The sequence below is a fragment of the Heterodontus francisci genome, unplaced genomic scaffold (genome assembly GCF_036365525.1).
Source record: "Heterodontus francisci isolate sHetFra1 unplaced genomic scaffold, sHetFra1.hap1 HAP1_SCAFFOLD_84, whole genome shotgun sequence".
Taxonomy (NCBI): Eukaryota; Metazoa; Chordata; class Chondrichthyes; order Heterodontiformes; family Heterodontidae; genus Heterodontus; species Heterodontus francisci.
The window spans coordinates 1,042,805-1,065,366 of NW_027140330.1; the positions used below are offsets into that span (position 1 = coordinate 1,042,805).

The 22,562-nt window shown below is 43.6% G+C and overlaps 1 protein-coding gene and 1 pseudogene across 1 annotated transcript; one reads left to right on the forward strand and one right to left on the reverse strand.

The window, feature by feature from the left end:
* The first annotated feature begins 2,180 nt into the window (after positions 1–2,180).
* On the forward strand, positions 2,181–4,029 carry LOC137359269 (histone H3-like; annotated as a pseudogene).
* Positions 4,030–14,408: 10,379 nt separating this feature from the next.
* On the reverse strand, positions 14,409–17,173 carry LOC137359270 (probable G-protein coupled receptor 139). Its single transcript, XM_068025318.1, has 3 exons — positions 17,014–17,173; positions 15,573–15,740; positions 14,409–15,310 (listed from the first exon to the last, which is right to left on the reverse strand). The coding sequence occupies exons 1-3, from the start codon at positions 17,171–17,173 to the stop codon at positions 14,409–14,411; spliced, it is 1,230 nt and encodes a 409-aa protein (XP_067881419.1).
* Between the last annotated feature and the right edge of the window lie 5,389 nt (positions 17,174–22,562).

Below are 22,562 nucleotides of genomic sequence, written 5' to 3' on the forward strand. Positions count from 1 at the left end.
GACATTAAGTTTACAATTTATTGTGGTATAATGACAAGTTATCGACATCTAATGGATTTTACAGTAGTCGTCCGTCCACATGTCAGTTGGCATTCCCACATTCACATCCTTCAGTATGTCAGCAATCTGAGGAATTAGTTATTTTCTCTTTTCTTTGGCCACATCACGACACCTTCTTCAAACTGCAATTGCATTTGGTAACACACTTGAAGCTGATACTTAACCGTATGTAGCACACACATTGAAAAGCTCTTGTACTAGCTCAACAAACCCTTCACCAGAGACAGTTTGGAAAGATCGAATATCCTTGCAACAGAGAGTCACACATTTGACTGTAATATCTGATTCCTTGTGAGCGGTTATTTTTTTTTTTTGCTCGTACCTACCAATGAAGTTAGCTTTGACTGACTTGTCTCAGCTGTGGGTCGAGTAGATCCTTTTCAGTGTGCCGCTGCAAAGATGAATTTCCTGTCTTTTTCCTGTGATATTTTCGTAGAAGTTTGCAAGATTTGCATTGTACAAATCCACTTGAACTTTTACTATTGCGGAAAACAACAAGATTGAAATGTTCCAAATGGAAGACTTCCATTTTCCGGCTGAAGGACTGCTAAACTTTCTCCAGCAGACAGCATTTGTTTGACATCCACAGTGTACTGTGGTGTAGAATCACCTTTGGATGTACGTATTCGGGTCTAGTCGTGTTTGGGTCAGGTAGATTTGTACTTCCAAGTCCTGTTGTTGAAGGAAAAACAAGCAGGCACTGTTTAAAACGTGTCGTAAATATTTTCACCTCATCTTTGAACAACTGCCGCATCATTATCGTGCAGCCCGACTGCCGCTGAACTTAAAAGCAAAATACTGCGGATGCTGGAAATCTGAAATAAAAACAAGAAATGCTGGAATCACTCAGCAGGTCTGGCAGCATCTGTGGAAAGAGAAGCAGAGTTAACGTTTCGGGTCAGTGACCCTTCTTCCGAAGAAGGTCACTGACCCGAAACGTTAACTCTGCTTCTCTTTCCACAGATGCTGCCAGACCTGCTGAGTGATTCCAGCATTTCTTGTTTTTATTGCCGCTGAACCTCCCCGCTATTCAATGTTAATCCTTGAGCACCTCTGCAGACGTGCTCCCAAACCTGGTGTGCTGCTGCAAGCAGATGCTGTTTGTTCACTTACCTGGGGCTCTAATGTCTCCATTTGCAGCGAATTTAAACAGTCTTCTGCTCACTCACTGAATGACGCTCAGAGCAAGTGTTGGGAGAAGGAGGGCGCATGCGCTCTTCTCCCAATGATGACGTCTCAGTGGGCGTGGCTATACCGCGCATGCGCAGATCTCTGCAACACAAATCAATGGGAACTTTCGCCATTTCACCCACATCATGTCCAAACAATGAAACTCAACATTGGGTTAGGGTGGAGGGAAGGAGGGGATGGGATAAGGGAATCTATAACCTAGAAAGCCGGGAGCTGATCCCATTTAGATGTTCAAATTGCCGTCTCTCCTTGCAGGGTGTTTGTTATTAATGAGACCCCCTGCTCTCAAAACAATCCGACAGAAACATGGGAGGAAGGAGGGAGCCGGTGTGTTTGTTCGGACCTTGTAGAATTAATTTCAGCCAGCAAAGGTTTATCTAACCGGAGTGAAACCCGCGGTCAATGTGAGTAATACCGAATGGCGATCTTCATCGTTTCATTCAAAACAAGAGAGACAGGGACCTCCCGCGATTATACCGGCAAAATAATCAATAAATAAAGAAAAATGCAAAATTATAGTGCAGAAATTGCGGAGCTTTTAGGGATAAAGAAAGGAAATCTCCTTGTGTTGGAAAAAGTAATGAATGAGAGCGTCATGTCTGTTCACAAAAGCAAGGATGAAGTTAATGTCCCGGTCGAGGAGGGGTACAGAGATATTGGATAGAATGAAAATGGACAGAAAGGAAGTCCTGAATAGATTGGCATCACTTTAGGTTAGTGAGTTCAGATAGAAAGCATCCCAGATTGCTGAGGGAGATAAAAGAGGCACTGACGATAATGTTTGGATATTAAAGTAGTACCAGTCGACTGAAACAGTGCAAATGTTACACTCCTGTTCTAGGAATGGGATGGAAAACGCTGGTGACAACAGACCAATGAATTTTGTCATCAGTCGTCGAAAACAATTGGAGACAAGTGTCAATGATTAAATGAACTTCAACTTGAAGAATGATAACTTTATAAAGGACATGCAGTACCGATCTGCTAAGGACAAATCATGTGCAACTAACCTGATTGAATTCTTGGGGTTGACTTTGCTGATGGTAGTGCTATAGATATTGGATAAATGGTTTTTGAAAGGCATTCAAGTCGTGCATAACAGAGGTATACAGAAAGTGCATGTTAAAAATTGGTGCTGGTATGCTGAGATGGTACTTGGCTAAAGGATAGGAGACAGAATGTAGTAGTGAACGGATCTATTTTTTAATGCGAAGAAGTGTGCAGTCGGGTGACACAGAAAACTTTATTAGCAACATTGATTTTATAGGGGCCATAATTTCGAAGTTTGGGGAGGACAAAATGCACAGCAATGTTTGCAGATACTAAAGATCTGTAAGTTTCAGCTAGATGTTACCTGAACAGAGGATGGACAAGATGGACCTACAAGTTACAAGCTCAAGTTCTGTAAGCAAGTCATATTAGGATTAACTAAGATGCACAAAATTAATCCTTAACAACGGCAATAGGCATGCAGCAACACTCAATCCTGGTTCTTGCTTCTGAGCTTGCTGGGACATGGCCTTCTCTCCTTTTTCTTCTCTTGCTGTGTTGACCATCGTCTATCTTCTCCTTCTAAGTGTGACAACAATGTTCTCCGTGCTATGTGTACCGATGATATTCCCTATCATCCTTTCTTTTACTCTTCTTGGGGTGTTAGGATCTTACCATATTAGGTTCAGAATTTTTCCGAGTATCCTAATTGGTTCAATCTACACACTTAACAGATGCTTCCTGTTTCTTCCACTTTCAGCAAGGATCCTTGTGTTCCCTGGTCCTAGTCTCTCTCATAAGGGAAAACCCTGCCAAGTGCCCTCAAGAGCATATATATTTCAATAAGATCACCTCTCATTCTTCTTAACTCCAATGGATACAGGCCAACCTGTCCAACCATTTCCCAGAAAATAACCCCTTCATATAATCAATCAGTCGAACTGCTTCGAATGTAATGTCTTTGCTTTCATCAGTAAGGAGATCAAAACTGTACATTGTATTACAGATGCAGTTTCACCAATACCCTGTAAAACTGTAGCAAATCGTCCTTGGGGAATCTCAGACGAATGAAATGAGCTGTCGGAATCAGATTTCATAATTCTTCCGCCTAATTAGGTGTTTTAAAATTTGTTTTGACTTGTTTTGCTATCTGAAATTGGTGGTCTTTTTGAAATTGATTAAATTTCAGTTGCAGTTCAACCAATCAGGGCCCAGCATTTCCCACCGCCCTTTTATTTCCCAGAGCTGGTTTCAAACTTGACTGTTGGACGGGGCTGCATCCAATCACAATACAAGGGTGGTCCCTCTAATGTCATAAATAGACAGTTCCTGAGCAGCCTCAACATTTATAGCGTCTTTGTTCCAGGTCTTCTCCCGTAATGGCCAGACACAAGCAGACAGCGCAAATCGACCGGAGGGAATGTCCCCCGCAAGCACCTGGCTAACAAAGCGGCCCGCAAGAGCGCACCAGCCACGGGTTGAGTGTAGACGCCTCACCGTTACAGACCCGGCACTGTGGCTCTGAGGGAGATCCGCCGGTACCAGAAATGCACCGAGCTGCTCGTCCGCAAACTGCCCTACCAGCGCCTGGTGCAGGAGATCGCGCAGGACTTCAAGACAGACCTGCGCTTCCAGATCTCGGCCGTCATGGCCCTGCAGGAGGCCAGCGAGGCTTCCCTGGTGGGGCTCTTTGAGGACACCAACCTGTGCGCCATCCACGCCAAGCGAGTCACCATCATGCCCAAAGACATCCAGATGGCCCGCCGTATCCACGGGAAGCGCGCCTAAACTCATCCTGCCCTGAACTGAGTTTGGCATCAAATAACACAACGGCTCTTTTACGAGCTAACAAATTGGCAAAAGAAAGAGCTGCGATCTCCTGATGTCGTTTCCAGTCGAGAAACTTGTCTGGAGCAGCACTACCAATGTGTACAGCTCATTTCTTTAGAGGGGCGATCTTTTTCGGACTCAAAAGCTTTATCTGTGCTTAAAGGATAGAATTGTTAAAATGCCTGATAATATCGCAAGACATGAGCAGCTAAATCCCAAAACATGCCAACTCAAATCAGAGCCTGCTCCGCCGTTCTATACGATTATGGCTGATCTCATCTTGGCCTCAATTCCACTTTCCTCCGTGTTCTTCTTAACCATTCAACCCATTACTAATTAAAAATCTATCTGTCTCCTCCTTAAATTTACTCAAAGTCCCGGAATCCACCGCACTCTGGGGTAGTGAACCTCACAGAATCACACCCTTTGAGAGAAGTAGTTTTAAATCTGCTGCCCCTTATACTAAAACTATGAGCTCTCGTTTTAGATTGCCCCACAAGAGGAAATATCCTCTCTGTGTCTACTTTGTCAATCCCCATATTCATCTTATGTACCTCATTAGATCTCCTCTTGTTCTTCTAAACTCCAGAGAGTAAAGGCCTAAACTGCTCAGTCTCACTTCATAAGACAAACCCCTCATCCCTGGAACCAATCTCGTGAACCTCCTCTGAACTGCCTCTGATGCAACTATATCCCTCCTCAGGTAAGGGGACTAAAACTGAGTGCAATACCTAAGGTGCAGTCTCACTAATGCCTTGAACATTTGCAGCAACACTTCCCTACTTTCATATTCTATTCCTTTAGCAGTAAATGCCAAAATTCCATTTGCCTTCCTTATTACCTGCTGCACATGCATAGTAAGTTTCTGCGATTCATGCACGAGGACATCCAGATCCCTCTGCACCGAAGCACTCGGAAGTTTCTCTCCATTTAGATAATAATTTTCCTTTCTACTCTGGGGCTGTACTACAGGCCTCCCAACAGCGAGCGTGAGATAGAGGTACAAATATGTAAACAGATTATGGAAAGCTGCAGGAGCAACAGGGTGGTGGTGATAGTAGATTTTAATTTTCCCAACATTGACTGGAATTCACTTAATGTTAGAGGTCTAGATGGAGCAGAATTTGTAAGGAGCATCCAGGAGGGTTTTCTAGAGCAGTATGTAAATAGTCCAACTCGGGAAGGGGCCATACTGGACCTGGTGTTGCGGAATGAGCCCGGCCAGCTGGTTGAAGTTTCATTAGGGGACTACTTTGGGAATAGAGATCACAATTCCGTAAGCTTTAAAATACTCATGGACAAAGACGAGAGTGGTCCTAAAGGAAGAGTGCTAAATTGGGGGAAGGCCAACATACCAAAATTCGGCAGGAGCTGGGGAGAGAAATGGCAGATGGAGTAAATCAGGGCAAATGTGAGGTGATGCATTTTGGAAGATCCAATTCAAGAGTGAACTATGCAGTAAATGGAAAAGTCCTGGGGAAAATTGATGTCCAGAGAGATTTGGGTGTTCAGGTCCATTGTTCCCTGAAGGTGGCAACGCAGGTCAATAGAATGGTCAAGAAGGCATACAGCATGCTTTCCTTCTTCGGACGGGGTATTGAGTACAAGAGTTGGCAGGTCATGTTTCCGTTGTATAGGACTTTGGTTCGGCCAAATTTGGAATACTGCGTGCAGTTCTGGTTGCCACGTTACCAAAAGGATTTGGATGCTTTGGAGAGGGTGCAGAGGAGGTTCACCAGGATGTTGACTGGTATGGAGGGCGCTAGCTATGAAGAGAGGTTGAGTAGATTAGGATTATTTTTATTAGAAAGACGGAAGTTGAGGGGGGACCTGATTGAGGTGTACAAAATCATGAGAGGTATAGACAGGGTGGATAGCATGACGCTTTTTCCCAGAGTGGGGGATTCAATTACAAGGGGACACGAGTTCAAAGTGAAAGGGGAAAAGTTTAGGGGGGATATGCGCGGAAAGTTCTTTACGCAGAGGGTGGTAGGTGCATGGAACGCATTACCAGCGGAGGTGGTAGACGCGGGCACGATAGCGTCTTTTAAGATGTATCTAGACAGATACATGAATGGGCAGGAAGTAAAGAGATACAGACCGTTAGAAAATAGGCGACAGGTTTAGATAGAGGATTTGGATCGGCGTAGGCTTGGAGGGCCGAAGGGCCTGTTCCTGTGCTGTAATTTTCTTTGTTCTTTGTTCTTTGTTCTTTGTTCTTTGTTCCGATCAAGATGGATAACCTCACACGTATCCACGTTAAACTCCATCTGCCAAATTTTGGCCCATTCACCTCCCCTATCCACATGCATTTGTAAATTTCTTATTTCTTTATTGCAACTTACTGTCCCACCTATCTGAGTGTCATCTGCAAATTTGGCTGCAGTACCTTCCATCCCTGCATCCAAGTCATTAATATAGATTGTAACTAATTGGGGCCCAAGGCCCGAACCCTGTGGCACCCCACTAGTTACATCTTGCTAACCAGAAAAAGACCCATTTATCCTCTGTTTTCTGTTGTTTAAACAATCTTCTATCCAAGCCAATAAAATGCCACTAACACCATGTGATCTTACCTTGCGTATTAACCTTTTGTGCGGCACCTTATCAACTGCCTTCTGGAAGTCCAAAACGCGAGCACTATACAATTGCTCTCCCTCAGACGGCGACCAGCCTTTACACTGATAAAGTGGGTGGCTCTGAAAAGAGACATTGGGCCAGCTGGAGGTGTCCGGGGATGTTGCGGCTCTTCTTGCTGTCCTGGGCCGCGTTGCCAGCCAGCTCTAGAATTGCAGCTGCCAGCTACTCGAGCACAGCAGCCAGATAGACCCGGGCTCCGGCACCCACATGCTCAGCATGGTTCCGCCTTTGTCAGTAGCCTGTGAGCACGGCCCACCGGGAACTGCTGCCCGTCGCGAGACTTGGCCTTGCCCGAGCTTTACCACCGGTCTTCCCTCGTCAAGACATTTTTTTCCCCAAAAATATACTTGATTCATAAAAATCTGTAAAAACTACATTACAAAACAGTTCAGGAAGAATGATAGAATCCGCCCACCTCCGTCACACTTCTCCCTTCTGGAGGAATGATGATGAGGACATTGGTGATTGGTCACTCTGTGCAGCTTCTCATTGTGTTATTCATGTTACCAATCAGTTAGCTGCTGAGTTCACCAATCCAGAGACATCACATTAATAGAGCAGCAAATAACCGCGCTGGATTGGCAGACTCCAAATGGTTTCTTTTTTCAAATTTGAAACGTCGGCCAACATACTTGTAAAACAAGGAGCGGCTTCACTCTATATCACGTTAATAGGTCATATAGCCTTACGACAAGGATGCAATAATAGCCCCCATATCGTATTATTTCACATTTTCTCACAAGTTCCAGATCAGCTTTTCCAATGTGGCATCTATTCGGATTCATTCTGTGTCCTTTTTTTTAAGCATTCGGTAACCGGCAGACAAAAAGCCTCATTCACATTCATTCTGCAACCGTTATAAATTGATCCTTGTTCGTGGGAGACAAAAGCGGAGTGTAGATTTTCAGTGTCAGGTGTCAGAGTGAGACAGATGATTCCTAAACCACTGGGGTTTCTAAATAATATACTTATTAATTATTGCAGCTAAACGTGAACAGAACAAACCGAGAACTGATATATTTGCGTTAAATCAGCTTTCATTATCGAAAAACGTGACTGAAAAGCACACAATGACCAGCGATCAATTTACATGCTATTATTAACTAAAGACAAATGCAATGCGGCCAGTGAAACTGCATGAGCCAGAATTTACCTGATTGAAAAAAAGAGATTAAAACCACCATCAGAAAGTTCCAGACTCTTCATATTGACACAAAGTGATGTCGATAATCATGATGATGTTGTAGTTTTTTCAGAGAAGTTGTGGGTGGATCTTCAAAGAGCCTTAGATGTGTTTGGGTGTTTTTCAGTACATTGTGGAGTCTTACTTGGACCTGGTGTACTTGATGGTGGTGCCCTTTATAAAAAGCTGCCAACCCTACTGACAGATTTAAATACTTAAAGATAAAGGGCACACCAACAATAAATACACTCATTTGCCCTTCCCCCGCCCACATAACCATACAATTGTTAAATTTCCCTTTCTGCCAAAATGCTTACCTTTGCTATCTAAACTTCCTCCCAAAACTGCATAATCGTTAATGTCCAATTCTTCCCACCAGCCCCTACACCAATGATGTTACTTTGACCGCTTTTGCCCCTCCTTCATTGAGTGATACCCCTCTCCGCACCAATGTGACGCCTGTTTCCAGGGACGGGGATCTGAAGGCGAAGGAGTGCCAGCAACTGGGCTGGAGATCGGAGCGGGAACTCAGCTGGCGATGTAAGTATTACAAATTAATTAATTTTAGTTTATTAAAATATGCAAATGAGGGTCCCATTGCCGAGCAGTTGGGCTGGGAGGGCGGGGGGAGGTGCGTGGGCGGCCTGACCCCTTGCCGCCACTGGCAATATGGTGTTGGGCCATCTCAGAGTCGGTGTGCGTGGTGGCGCTATCCCAGAGTCATCTTCAAAGGCTCCACCTCCCCCCCACCCGCCCCCTAAGGACCCAGACGCCTGGGAGACCACTAAATCCAGCCCAATGTACCTGTTGTCTGAATTCCAGGCTTGTAAACACCTCTTTACCAACCTCACACCCTCGCAACCTCTTTATATCTGGGATCTGGTGCCGAGAGCTGTGCACTCTCCTTATTCAGTCTTACCCTCCATTCCATTATCTATCTAGAATGTGCAGCCCAGAATTGTACGCTCATTGTATTCAGCTGCCATCCCTCAGTTCAAATATGTGGGATGAATTTTACTAGCCCCTTGATTCCGTGGGTCACGGCGGGACGGAGGCATAAAGTTCTGAGGAGAGAGGCCCACCTCGATGCCCGACATAGAGAAGGGTCCACCTTGGCGGGGGAACCTTGGTGTTGCCCCTACCGCTTGGCAGTGGGGCCATCGTCTAAATATTTAAATTAACAACGTTTCATCTCTGTTTAAAAAGGGAGCGAAGGATAGACCGAATAATTACAGGCCAGTCAGTCTCACCTCAGTAGTAGGCAAATTATTGGAAACATTTGAGAGAAAGGATAAACTGTCACTTAGAAAGACATAGGCCAATCAAGGATAGTCATCATGGATTTGGTAAGGAAGATCCAGTTTGACCAAATTGATCGATTTTTTAGAAGAAGTAACAGGGAAGATAGATGAGTGTAGTGCAGTTGATGTGGTCTGCATGGATTTTAGCAAGGCTGTTGACAAGGTCTCACATGGCAAACTGGTTAAAAAAATCTCATGGGAACAACGGATATGCAGCAAGGTGGATACAAAATTGGCTCAGTGGCAGGAAACAAAGGGTAATTGTAGATCGGTGTTTCAGCGACAGGAGGGCTGTTTCCAATGATGTTCTGAAGGGCTCAGTACTGGGTCCCTTTTGTCTGGTGTATTTTAACGATTTGATGTAAATATAGCGGGCGTGATCAAAAGGTTTGCGGCCGACACAAAGATTGACCATGCGGCAGATAGTGAAGAGGATATCTGTCGGCTGCAGGAAGATACTGATGGTCTGGTCAGATGGGCAGAAAAGTCCAAATGGAAATCAACTTGAAGAAGTGTGATTTGCTGCTTTTGGGGAGGTCATCAAGGCAAAGGAATGGACAATTAATGGAAAATACTGAGAAGTGTAGAGGAAGTGAGTGACCTTGGAGTGAATGTCCACAGACCCCTGAATGTAACAGGAGTGCTCGATAAGGTGGTAAAGAAGGCATATGAAATCCTTTCCTTTATTAGGCAAGGTATAGAATACAAGAGCAAAGAGGGCATGTGCGAAATGTATAACACATTGGTTGGGTCACAACGTGAGTACAGTGTGCAGTTCTGATCACCTCAGTACAGACAGGATGTAATTGCACTAGAGACGGTACAGAGGAGATTTACGCTGAGATTGCCAGGACTGGAAGAAATGCAGATATGAGGAAATAGTAGATAGGCTGGGATTGTTCTCCTTGGAACAGACAAGGTTGAGGGGAGATCTGATTGAAATGTATAACATTTTGAGGGGCCTGGATTGAGTGGAGGTGACGGGTCTATTCAGAGACCTCTAGCAGAGAGGTCAATGACGAGAGGGCATAGATTTAAAACAATTGGCAGAAAAGTTAAAGGGTCTGCAACTCATTGACTGAAAGGGTTGTTGAGGCAGAGACCATCAACTCATTCACAAAGAGTCCAGATAGGCACCTCAAGTGCCGTAAGCTACAGGGCTATGGACCAAATGCTGGAAGGTGGGATAAGAATAGGTTGCAGTGAGTCGGACAGAAGAGCAGAACTTCTTCAAGGTAGGCATTCCTGGAAGAGATGCGGCAATGGCAGAATAGGTGGATTGTTTTTCCACCTAAAAGACACGATGGGCCATGTAGTCTCTTTATGTGCCTTAAGCATTCCATGTTTCTTCTATGATGCTAAGATATAAAATGACTTACCTGCAGATGGTGGCCAACCCCATGCTGATTTTACAACCGCTGAACTCAGCTTGTGCGCCTTCGGAGCTCCATAGTGAGAACCTAGTGTAGAGGAGAGAGGAATAATATTTTCAGGGTGGGAAGTATGGGGCAGCGGGGAAAATATTTTTTTATTGGCTGTAGGGATAGTGCGAAGGTGTTGAAGGGCAAATGTTAGAACGTTTGGGGGGGTGGTGAAGTTCGAGTGTGGAATAAATTACGTTTTTTTCAATAAGGGCCAATTAAAATACCATTGGAGGGTTTTGGGGAAAGGCCTCCCTATCCTAATTATTTGTTTTAAAAGCATCCTGACGACTGTAAATTAAAATATTTATATAATTGCTAAGGGCTGAACCCATTTAAGATGGTGCTGGTGCCTGCGCGGTGGCACAGGATGCCATTGCCGGAGATGCGGTGGCTGGACGCTCTGCATCATCGAAGCGACCGCCCCGGCCCCTCTATTTCAATCAGCCCCCATACATAATATCGCGGGCACTGAGAGGGAGCACTTCCATGTCGAAAGGTCTCTGCTCTCACAGCGCACCATTGCAGAGCACAACACACTGATAAATTGCAGTCCTGTATCTAGTTGAACTCTGTACTCTGACGGGTGAGGGGAGAATGGGTGAACTCTGCACTCTGACAGGTGAGGGGGGAAGGGGGGAACTCTGCACAAGATGGTGACTGATTTTAAATGTGAAAATCAAGAGCAATTAATGAATAATTCCTTACCTCGTCAGGATGGCCGTCCCACACCGATATTCCTGCCGGATGGCACAACTCCCAGGTCTTCCGATCTGTATTCGCAAATCCGAGGCAGAACACTGGTGGGGGCGGGGAAGGAGTCAAATTTTTGGGCGGGAGGGGGACTGGAAAAATTAATGCGATTGGTTGAGGGGATGGTCCTAAGGAGTTGAAGTAAAAGTGGAGAAAGTTTAGGAAGAAAGGTTGGGATCCAGGGTTTACTTATTTAGGGAAGCATAGAAAAATAAATTGATTAGTCATTAAGGCGGTGGGAGAGGGGTTTTGAACTGAGAATAAACGTTTAATATTATTTTTCAGAAAACTGTGACTTTAAATAGTGAAATGAAGCGGAAGGGCCTGAAGCCCGTTAAAGATGATGCTGGCACCTGCATGGTGACGCCACAAGTGCCTGCCACCTTACGTCATTGGGGGCGGGCGCTCTGCCCCTCCATGTAAATGAGCCGCCACGCCAAATATCAGGGCGGCTCCGTGGCTCACATCTCACAGGTGCGCTGTGCCGTTCTTGAAAAAGTCTGCCCATTATCTCGAGCCCGGAGTTGTGCACACTCCTCCTCCAGCCTCAATGGGCCGAGAGGACTACTACTGCTCCTCATGCATATATTCGAATGCTTGTACGCACACTCTTTCACTCGAAATATCCAATATTTGGACACCAAAGGTGTGCAGGCACTTTATCTAGCCTCCCTTTCCTCCCTCTGTAGAAATCGTTTCAAAGGATTATAAAGAACTGCAAAGTGTTCTCAATGATACTAAAATGTAATAACAATTAAAAAGGAATAGAAAGGATGATGCCGATTTATCAAAGATGAAAGATTGATCCAAAGACTAAAAAGGTTGGGTAACAACCATGAAGGATTATAAGGAATTATGAATATTACAAAGGATTGGCATGGATTATGAAGGATCTCAAAGGATTCTGAGTTTATAGAGTATTACGAAGGCCTTCAAATATGATGAACAATTTTGCAATATTATAGAGATTTATGCAGGATTATAATGGTCTATGATTTGTCATAAGGTGTTAAAAAGCATTCTACAGTATTGCAAAGGATTGTAAAGGATGTTCAAAGTTATATCAATTTTTACAAGGGAATATAATGAATTACAACTGATGATAAGATTTACCAAAATTCTGAATGATTATTATGGATTGAAATTATTATTATTAATAGCTATAATCATAATAGTAATAATAATAGTAATAATAATGCTAATATAAGGTTCTAAAGGGTTATAAAGGGTGATGACGTGTTATACAGGATTGCAAATTATTCTAACGGATTTACAAGTACAAATCGATAGGATTATAAAAACTATCAAGTTTTGTGAAGGACAAAACGCGTTGTAAAGGACTAGAACGATTTATAAAGTTTTGGAAAGGGCTATTAACATTTATAACGTATACGAATGAGTCATTAAAATTATGAGGCAGGATAAAGCATTGCAAAGGGCTATAAATAATTATAAAGTGTTAAATGGGTTATTAAGTATTACAAAAAAAATCAGAAGAATTGTAACGAAATACAAATGTTCACCCAGCATTAAAAAGTGTAATAAAGGACTTAAGTGATTTCGGAAAGGTTTGGAAAAGACTATGTAAGTTTATAAAGGATTATACACGGTTAAAATGAATCTAAAGGGTTATATAGGATTACAGAGGATCATGAAATACTACAACGCGTTATAAAGGATTATAAAGATTATAAACTGTTGTAAAGTGTGATGAAGGACCAAGGATTATCAAGGGTTATAAAGAATTACTGCAAATTTTAAATTTAAGTGATATAAACAATTATGAAATATAACGTGTTATAAATGATTATAAATGATTATAATTATCAAAAAGTATTATTAAGCATTATAAAGGGTTATAAAGGGTTATAAAGGATTGTAGAGTGTTAGAATGGATTATTAATGATTTTTAAAAATTACAAATGTTATAAAATATTGTAAATTATCACAATTAATTATAAAGTATGATGCAGGTTTCTAAAGTTTTATAAAGAATTATAATGTGGTATGAAGTATTATGACGTGCTATGAATTTTGTAACGCGTTATAAAAACGATTATGAATGATTATTGAATGTCAGATATGGTTACAAAGGATTATAAATTGTTATAAAGAGTAATTCTATTTCTTTTATTTGTTTACTATGTCATAAAGGATGATAAATGTTTATAAAGGATTACAAAGTCTTATAAAGCACTATAAAGGGTTACAAAACATTCCAAATGATTATAAAGCATGCTGATGAGTTACGAAGTGTTGTAAGTGTTATTTAAGTCTCATAAACAATTATAAAGTTTGTATACGATAATAAAGCTTTACAAAGGATTATGGAATACAATAAACAATTATCAATGGTCTTAACATTAGAAGGTGTTAGAAGGTTTTATAAACAATTGTAAATGCTGATAAAACATTATAATGGTTATAAATACGATAACGGATCATGAAGAGTTATGAAGATTATTCAGCATTATATAGGTTATATTGGATCATGTAGGTATACAGAGTATTACAAAGCATTTAAAGGATTATAAAGAATTCATGCTGAAGCTTCCCAGTATGTTCTCATTTCTTGTTCCTTCTGTTGTTGTGATTGTAACATTGGACTGCATGGAGACGACAGATGGGCGGTGCCAGTATTGACGCAATTGCCTCGCGTTAACTGTCTGCTCCAAAGCTTACCCTGGCAGCCGGAACCTGCGAATATCAGGCCCCGCCCCCAGACCATTGTGGTGGCACGCTGTGAAGTATGTCCCGTACCCACTCCCCATCACAATTGGGAATAGGCTGCGACCGCACACCCCCATCACCATGGGGTAATGACTCTGTCCCATTCCACCGTTCCTGATCACCATGGAGAACAGACCCCGCCCATGCTCTGTCACCATAACGAGAGGCCACAACACAGAGCTCTGCCACCATAGAGTCTGGTCTAGCCCCTGCTCTGTTACCGTAGCGACAGCCCCGCCCACCGCTGCTGCAAATATTTCTTTAAAATGTGGAAAATGTTGAAAATAGTCTATGATTCAGTTCTTGTCATCATTGAATTAATTTAATAATTGGAGAAAAAGGATACTTCAGCACAGTTTTCAACTGTTCTCTGAACTGATTCTGGGTCACAGCAGAAATGCAAGTGTTTGTGCAGCAACTCAGGAGTTGCAGCATGAAGCCTATTTCCTGCAGAAAAACTGGTATATATTCAGATCCATTTCCCAGATACCACATTCGATTCCATATTGAATATACCATTAATACTGCCCATAACAGTATGAAATTGGCCGAGATAACTAACAGTAAAATGATTGATTTCCTTCGGCTCTCCATCTCAGAGTCTCTGGAACTCTCGCCACTGCTATGAGCTCGCAGTCTCCTGTGTGCTCGACTGCTCACTACAATGTGTCTGACGGTCAACACATTGAGCACTAGAATCACCAGAAATGGGACAAACGGGGTTAGAATGTAATGGAGGAACTCGATTATTGTCCAGAACTGAGAGTACAGAACACTTGTAGTTGCAAAACAAAACCAGGGTTCGTTCCGCAGCCCATACTGCCCTGACAACATAAAGTACCGAGAAATGTTCTTTAAACAGCTCAGCACCGTCACTGTCCCAAGAACAATAGCCGACGTTTTCCTGGTGCAATATTTAGTTTTCAGCTTCTGGCGACAGATGGCCACGAATCGATCAAAGGTGAAAGTGACGGTGAACCAGACAGAACAGTCTGTAGCTGCAAATAGCAGGGCGGCGTGGATATTACACACGGGGATGGAATACTTCAGGAAAAGAAAATGTTTCAGGTAAACAATGGGAATATGCCTCAGAATCAGGTCGAATATAACAACCAATAGATCTGCCGCTGCCATGGCCACGAGGTAGAAAGTGACACATTTGGAAAGGCCACACTTTTTCCGAGACAGGATCGAAATCGTCACCAAGTTAACTGTGAGCAAAGGAAATAAACAGAAATTATACATCAGACTGGGCGCAAAGTTACCAGATTGATTGAATACTTATTGAGATGTTCAAACGAGCCTCTGTATCCAGTGATATATTGAAAGTAATGGACGTGAAAAACGTCGTGAAAGTCTGTGATCCGGTGGAAGGCGGGAAACATTAAATGAGAAAAGGATAACACTGAAAATGTTGTATTCAATGTTGGTCATAATCCTCCACTCCCATCCTTCCCTTTCTGGTTTAAATACTGTTCCTTCTTAATCGACACAGGTTAAGGAATATAAAAGTGCTACCAGCTGCTGACAACACATGGAAGTCATTGAATTGAGTAGTTATTCTTTGTAAAGTAGCTGCAGTAAGCCTCTTTATCAGTACTGATGCAGTCCCTGTTGAAATACCTTTACTGTTGACTAAACCTTCAATGCAAAGGCACAAAGGAAACTTGATGTGGAACATGAAAAGTCAATTGTTTTTGGATAGTCAGTGAAATTTCAGTTTACTCAGTCAGAGCATTATTGTATCCCCGGAAGAAAACATGGTGTTTCTATTTCGAGTGTTAGAGATGTATTTGTGGCATCAGCTGTCCATAATCAGAGAGATAATAAGCAAAATTTCTCGACGTTGCACAGACAACTTGCTCACCTTTCTTGTCAGAGATTAAAAACCCTGTTAAATGATGCAGGTGTGTTTATCGAGGAGTAAATGAAGACATTAAATAGATTAAGGAAAAGTGTGAAATCTGTGAAAAGGTTTAGAGGACACCCTCACTTCCTCTTGTATACTTCCCAGTGGCACGTGACTTTAAAGAAATAGTTATCATGGGTTTAAAGGTATGGGACAAAGACAATAACCTTTGCATTCTACATTTTATGGACCTAGCGACTAGGTTTCACATTTCTATAACAATAAAGAGCGAGGGAAAAGGGGTGATTACGGATAAAGTTAAGTAGAAATGGATAGGGACCAGACTTGGAGCACAAACTCCGTTTGTGATTGTTAATTGAAGGGAATTTGTCAAAGACGCGTTCAGAGACATGTCTGATAACATTAACATTATGGTTATGAATACTTAGGCTGGAAGTCCTTTCAGCACAGGACTGTTTGAAAGTAATCACGCAATGACTGCATTAGATCTTGTTGACCAGCCATACTGCAAGTAGACAACTGCCCTGGCATGACTTCGTTTCAGATGCTTAGATAGTCCCGATGAATTGTGTGATAGTCCTCCTGCTCTAGAAGGTAGGACAATTCGGTCCTGTTTTGATCACATTGGAATGCTTTACATGCAGGGGACGGGAGTTAATCAAGGTTTAGGTCTCTGAGAAAAGTCGGAGAGCTCTGAGGCATCGCATAATGCCATCCAAGGTGGAATATAATTAAGGAGATTTGGTGAAAGATAAAAGAGAGGAGAATAAGGAATGGGAGGGTCCTGGTAAGGATAATTGGTTGGGATGACACAAAATTCTGGGAGACGGTGGCATAGTGTTAATGTCACTGAACTGAATAACCAAGAAACCTGGGCTAATCTCCTGGCGAAAGGGTTCAAATCCCACCACGGCAGCTGGTGGAAATTCAATTAATGAATGTATGTAATTAATTAATTTTAAAATAAATTCTGGAATTGAACGCGAGTCTCAGTAAGGGGGCACGAAACTGTTATTGATTGTTGGAAAAACCCATCTGGTTCACTCTTGTCCTTTCGGGAAGAAGGTCTGCCATTCTCAACTGGTCTGGCATACGTGTGACTCCAGACACAGCAATGTGACTGACTTTTATCCACCCTCTTAAAAGACCTATCAAGCCATTCAGTTGTCAAGTGCAATTGGGGATGGGCAACAAACGTTGACATTGCCAACGCTGCCCACAGCCAATGAAGGAATTAAAGAAAGTCGCTATCAAACATGGAAATCAAAGTAATAAGATTCATTCGTAGGTTTGATTTCAACATCTCACAATATGAGCAGTACACAGCGGGAAATGATGAACCTTGTAACTCACATGCTCATGTGTTTTGTGATGAATGTCCTGAGGAAATGAATGCAGTAGAAAAAGGTTTGTTTTTATTATTATTCATTCAGGGGATGTGGGCGTCTCTGGCTATGCCGGCATATATTGCCCATCCCTAATTGCCCTTGAGAAGGTGGTGTTGAGCTGCCTTCTTGAACCGCTGCAGTCCATGTGAGATAGGTACACCCACAGTGCTGTTAGGAAGGGAGTTCCAGGCTTTTGACCCAGCGACAGTGAAGGAACGGCGATATAGTTCCAAGTCAGGATGGTGTGTCACTTGGATGGGAACTTGCAGGTTGTGATGTTCCCATGCATCTGTTGCTCTTGTCCTTCTAGGTGGTTGAGGTCGCGGGTTTGGAAGGTGCTGTCTAAGGAGCCTTGGTGCGTTGCTGCAGTGCATCTTGTAGATGGTACACACTGCCTCCACAGTGCGTCGGTGGTGGAGGGAGTGAATGTTTGTCGATCGTGTGCCAATCAAGCGGGCTGCTTTGTCCTGGATGGTGTCGAGCTTCTTGAGTGTTGTTTGAGCTGCACCCATCCAGGCAAGTGAAGAGTATTCCATCACACTCCTGACTTGTGCCTTGTAGATTGTGGACAGGCTTTGGGGAGTAAGGATGTGAGTTACTCGCCGCAGGATTCCTAGCCTCTGACCTGCTCGTGTAGCCACGGTATTTATATGGCTACTCCAGTTCAGTTTCTGGTCAATGGTAGCCCCTAGGATGTTGATAGTGGGGGATTCAGCAATGGTAATGCCATTGAATGTCAAGGGGAGATGGTTAGATTCTCTCTTGTTGGAGATCGTCATTGCCTGGCACTTGTGTGGCGCGAATGCTACTTGACACTTATCAGCCCAAGCCTGGATATTGTCCAGGTCTTGTTGCTTTTCTACACGGAATGCTTCAGTATTTGAAGAGTCGTGAATTGTACTGAACATTGAGCAATCATCAACAAACATCCCCACCTCTGACCTCATGATTGAAGGAAGGTCATTGTTGAAACAGATGAAGACGGTTGGGCCTAGGACAGTACTTTAAGGAACTCCTGCAGTGATGTCCTGGAGCTCAGATGATTGACCTCCAACAACCACAGCCATCTTCCTTTGCGCTGGATATGCCTCTAACCAGCAGAGAGTTTTCCCCCTGATTCCCATTGACTCCAGTTTTGCTAGGGCTCCTTGATGCCATACTCGTTCAAATGCTGCCTTGATGTCAAGAGCAGTCACTCTCACCTCACCTCTTGAGCTCAGCTCTTTTGTCCATGTTTGAAGCAAGGCTGTAATGAGGTTAGGTGCTGAGTGGCCCTATCGGAACCCAAACTGGGTATCACTGAGTAGGTTATTCCTAAGTAAGTGCTGTTTGATGGCACTGTTGATGACACCTTCCATCATTACTGATGATTGAGAGTAGACTGATGGGGCGGTAATTGGCCGGGTTGGACTTGTCCAGGTTTTTCTGTACAGGACAGACCTGGGCAACTTTCCATATTGACGGGTGGAAGCCACTGTTGTAGCTATACAGGAACAGCTTGGCTAGGGGTGCGGCAAGCTCTGGAGCACAGTTCTTCAGGACTATTGTCGGAATATTGTCAGGACCCATAGCCTTTGCAGTATCCATTGCCTTCAGTCGTTTCTTGATATCACATGGAGTGAATCGAATTGGCTGAAGACTGGTATTTGTGATGCTGGGTATTTCAGAAGGGGGCCGAGATGGATCATCAACTTGGCACTTCTGGCTGAAGATTGTTGCAAATGCTTCTGCCTTACCTTTCACACTGATGTGCTGGGCTCCCCCAACATTGAAGATGGGGATATTTGTGGAGCCACCTCCTCCAGTTAGTTGTTTAATTGTCCACCACCATTCACGGCTGGATGTGGCAGGACTGCAGAGCTTAGATCCAATCCGTTGGTTATGGGATCGCTTAGCTCTGTTTATTGCACGCTGCTTATGCAGTTTTGCATGCAAGTAATCCTGGGTTGCAGCTTCACCAGGTTGGCACTTCATTTTGAGGTATGCCTGGTGCTGCTTCTGGCACGTCCTCCTGCACTCTTCATTGAACAAGGGTTGGCCTCCTGGCTTGATGGTAATGGTAGAGTGGGGGATATGCTGGGCCATGATGTTACAGATTGTGGTTGAGTACATTTCCACTACTGCTGATTGCCCACAGCGCCTCATGGATGCCCAGATTTGCATTGCTAGATCCGTTCAAAATCTATCCCATTTAGCACGATGAACAGCATCCTCAATGTGAAGGCGGGACTTCGTCTCCACAAGGACTGTGTGGTGGTCACTGCTACAAATACAGTCATGGACAGATGCATCTGCGGCAGGCAGATTGGAGAGGACGAGGTGAAGTATGTTTTCCCCTATTGTTGTTTCCCCCACCACCTGCCGCAGACACATTCTAGCAGCTATGTCCTTTAGTACTCGGCCAGTCGTGGTGCTACCGGTCCACTCTTGGTGATGGACATTGAAGTCCCCCACCCACAGTCCATTTTGTGCCGTTGCCACCCTCAATGCTTCCTCCAAGTGGTGATCAACATGGAGGAATACTGACTCGACAGCTGAGGGAGAGTGGTAGGTGGTAATCAGTAACAGGTTACCTTGCCCATGTTTGGTCTGATGCCACGAGACATCATGGGGTCTGGAGACGATGTTGAGGACTCCCAGAGCAATTCCCTACCTACTGTAGACCGCTGTCCCGCCACCTCTGCTGGATCTGTCCTGCCGTGGGACAGGAAATACCCAGGGATAGTGATTGCGGTGCCTGGGACATTGTCTGTAAGGTATGATTCGATGAGTATGACTATGTCAGGCGGTTGCTTGACTAGTCTGTGGGACTGCTCTCCCAACTTTGACACAAGCCCCCAGATGTTAGTAAGGAGGACATTGCAGGTTCGACAGAGTTGGGTATGCCCATGTCGTTTCCGCTGCCTAGGTCGATGCCGGGTGGTCCGTCTGGTTTCATTCCTTTCTATTGACTTTGTAGCGTTGCGGTACAACTGAGTGGCTTGCTAAGCCATTTCAGAGGGCATGTAAGAGTTAACCACAGTGCTGTGGGTCTGGAGTCGCATGTAGGCCAGCAGATTTCCTTTCCTAAATGATATTCGTGAACCAGATGGGTTTTTACAACAATTGATAATGGTTTCATGGCCATCATAAGACTAGCTTTTAATTCCAGATTTATTAATTAAATTCAAATTCCACCTCTGCTGTGGTGAGATTTCAACTCATGTCCCCAGAGAAATGCTCTGGTTCTCTGGGTTACTAGTGATAATACCACTATGCCACCACCTCCCCAAGGGGCCCAACTCCCTCAGATCGAGGCTTAGTCTGACGACGGTGTGAGGCTGCTCGTGGCCCCCAGCTCGTTGGGATCGAGCTGTTGGGATCGAGTCTTCTCAGAGTCGGGTTGCTTGTGAATGCAGCCCAAAGTGGGTGGTAAACTCCATCTAAGGCTAAATACTGGCACGACATCGATAGTCAACAAGTACTGTAATGGAAAGTTGAAAAGAACTTTAAAGAGCTAAAGGGTTGGATAATGTGTGTGGTCATGATACCTCGGAAAACCATTGCATCAAAGGACAGTTGTCCCGACTAGGTCCGCGGATGACATATATACCAGAGCTTTCTAAACATTGGAGGCATGCAACAATTGTGTGCCATGCAGGAATATCTACAGGAAAGATTAACTATTGGTTGAATGTTCAAAATGATGGCCAAGAACAAATATTCATGGTCTGGAAGAATGGGGTGAAAGGGTGCATGGTAAGGACTTGTAAAGCAAATTCTAATAGTGGGTCTGGAAGTGGTTCTTGTGTAAAGAAGTGATCATGCACTGGAGCATAGGAACATAGTAGTAGGAATAGGCCATTCAGTCCATCGAGCCTGTCTCGTCATTCGATATAATCATGGCTGATCATCCACTTCAATTCCTTTTTCCCACACTATCATCATATCCCCTTCTGTCATTTATATTTTGAAATCTGTCAGTCACTGCTTTAAACTTTCGAAATGACTGAGTTGCCACAGCCTCTGGGGTGGAGAATTCCAAAAATATACAATCTTCTGAATAAAGAAATGTATCCTCATTTCCGTCCTAAGTGGCTCCCCTCTTATTTTGAAATTGTGTACTCTGGCTCTAGACTCCCCATCCAGGGGAAACAACTTAGATGCATCCACCCTATCGACCCATTTAAGTATTTTGTAGCTTAGATCACTTGTCATTCTTTGAAACTCTAGAGAATACAGGCCTCGTTTCCCCTATACTTCTTCATAGGACAGTACCGCCATCCAGGGAAGAAGTATGGTGAACCTTCGTTGCACTCCCGCAATGGCAATAATATCCTTCCTAAGGTAAGGGGGCCAAAACTGCACCCAGCACTCTAAATGGTGTCTAACTAATGTTCTGTACCATTGAAGCAATACTTCACTACTCAAATACTCAAATTCTCTTGCTATAAAGGCCTTAGCCATTATACCATTAGTCTTCCTAATTGCTTGCTGCACCTGCATGGTAGCTTTCAGTGACTTTTCGACAGGGACACTCAGGACCCTTTATACACCGACACTGCCTAATCTCTTACCATTTAAAAGAAACCTTGCACATCTATTGCTCCTACCAAAGTGGACAGCATCACAGTTTTTCACATTGTATTCTGTCTGCCACATTCTTTCCCACTCACTAAGTCTGTCCAATCCCCCTTGAAGCCGCTTTGCATCTTCCTCACAACATACATTCTCACCTAGTTTTGTGTCATCCACGTACTTGGAAATACTACATTTGGTCCTCACATCCAAATCATTGATACGTATTATGAACATCTCGGTCCCAAGCACTGATGCCTGTGGAACCACACTAGGCACAGCCTGCCAACACGAGGGTGACCTGTTTCTTCCTATAACCTGCTTTCCGCCTGTTAACCAATCATTAATCCATGCCAGTATATTACCTCCGATCCCATGTGCTTTAACTTTGCTCACCGAACTCCTGTGGGGGACCTTATCCAAAGCTTTCTGACAATTCAAGTATATCACGTCCACCAAATCCCCTTTATCAATTCTGTTAGCAACCTCCTCAAAAAAGTCCAAGAAGTTCGTCAAACATAATTTCCCATTCATTAGTCTCATATGCCCAATCAGATCATTATGATCCAAGTGTCCAATTACCACATCCATGAGAATATATTTTAGCTTTTTCCCAAGGACTGATCTAAGGCTAACAGGTCTGTAATC

What these genes read in the sequence shown, in the direction of transcription:
- LOC137359270 (XM_068025318.1), bottom strand. Translation starts at nt 17,173, where the DNA reads ATGTCAACGTTTGTTGCCCATCCCCAATTGCACTTGACAACTGAATGG. An exon ending in TTCTTCCCGAAAGGACAAGA is followed by an intron (nt 15,741 to 17,013) that starts GTGAACCAGATG and finishes TTTGCATTGAAG; the next exon opens with GTTTAGTCAACAGTAAAGGT. An exon ending in GTGTCGATTAAGAAGGAACA is followed by an intron (nt 15,311 to 15,572) that starts GTATTTAAACCA and finishes CTTTGCTCACAG; the next exon opens with TTAACTTGGTGACGATTTCG.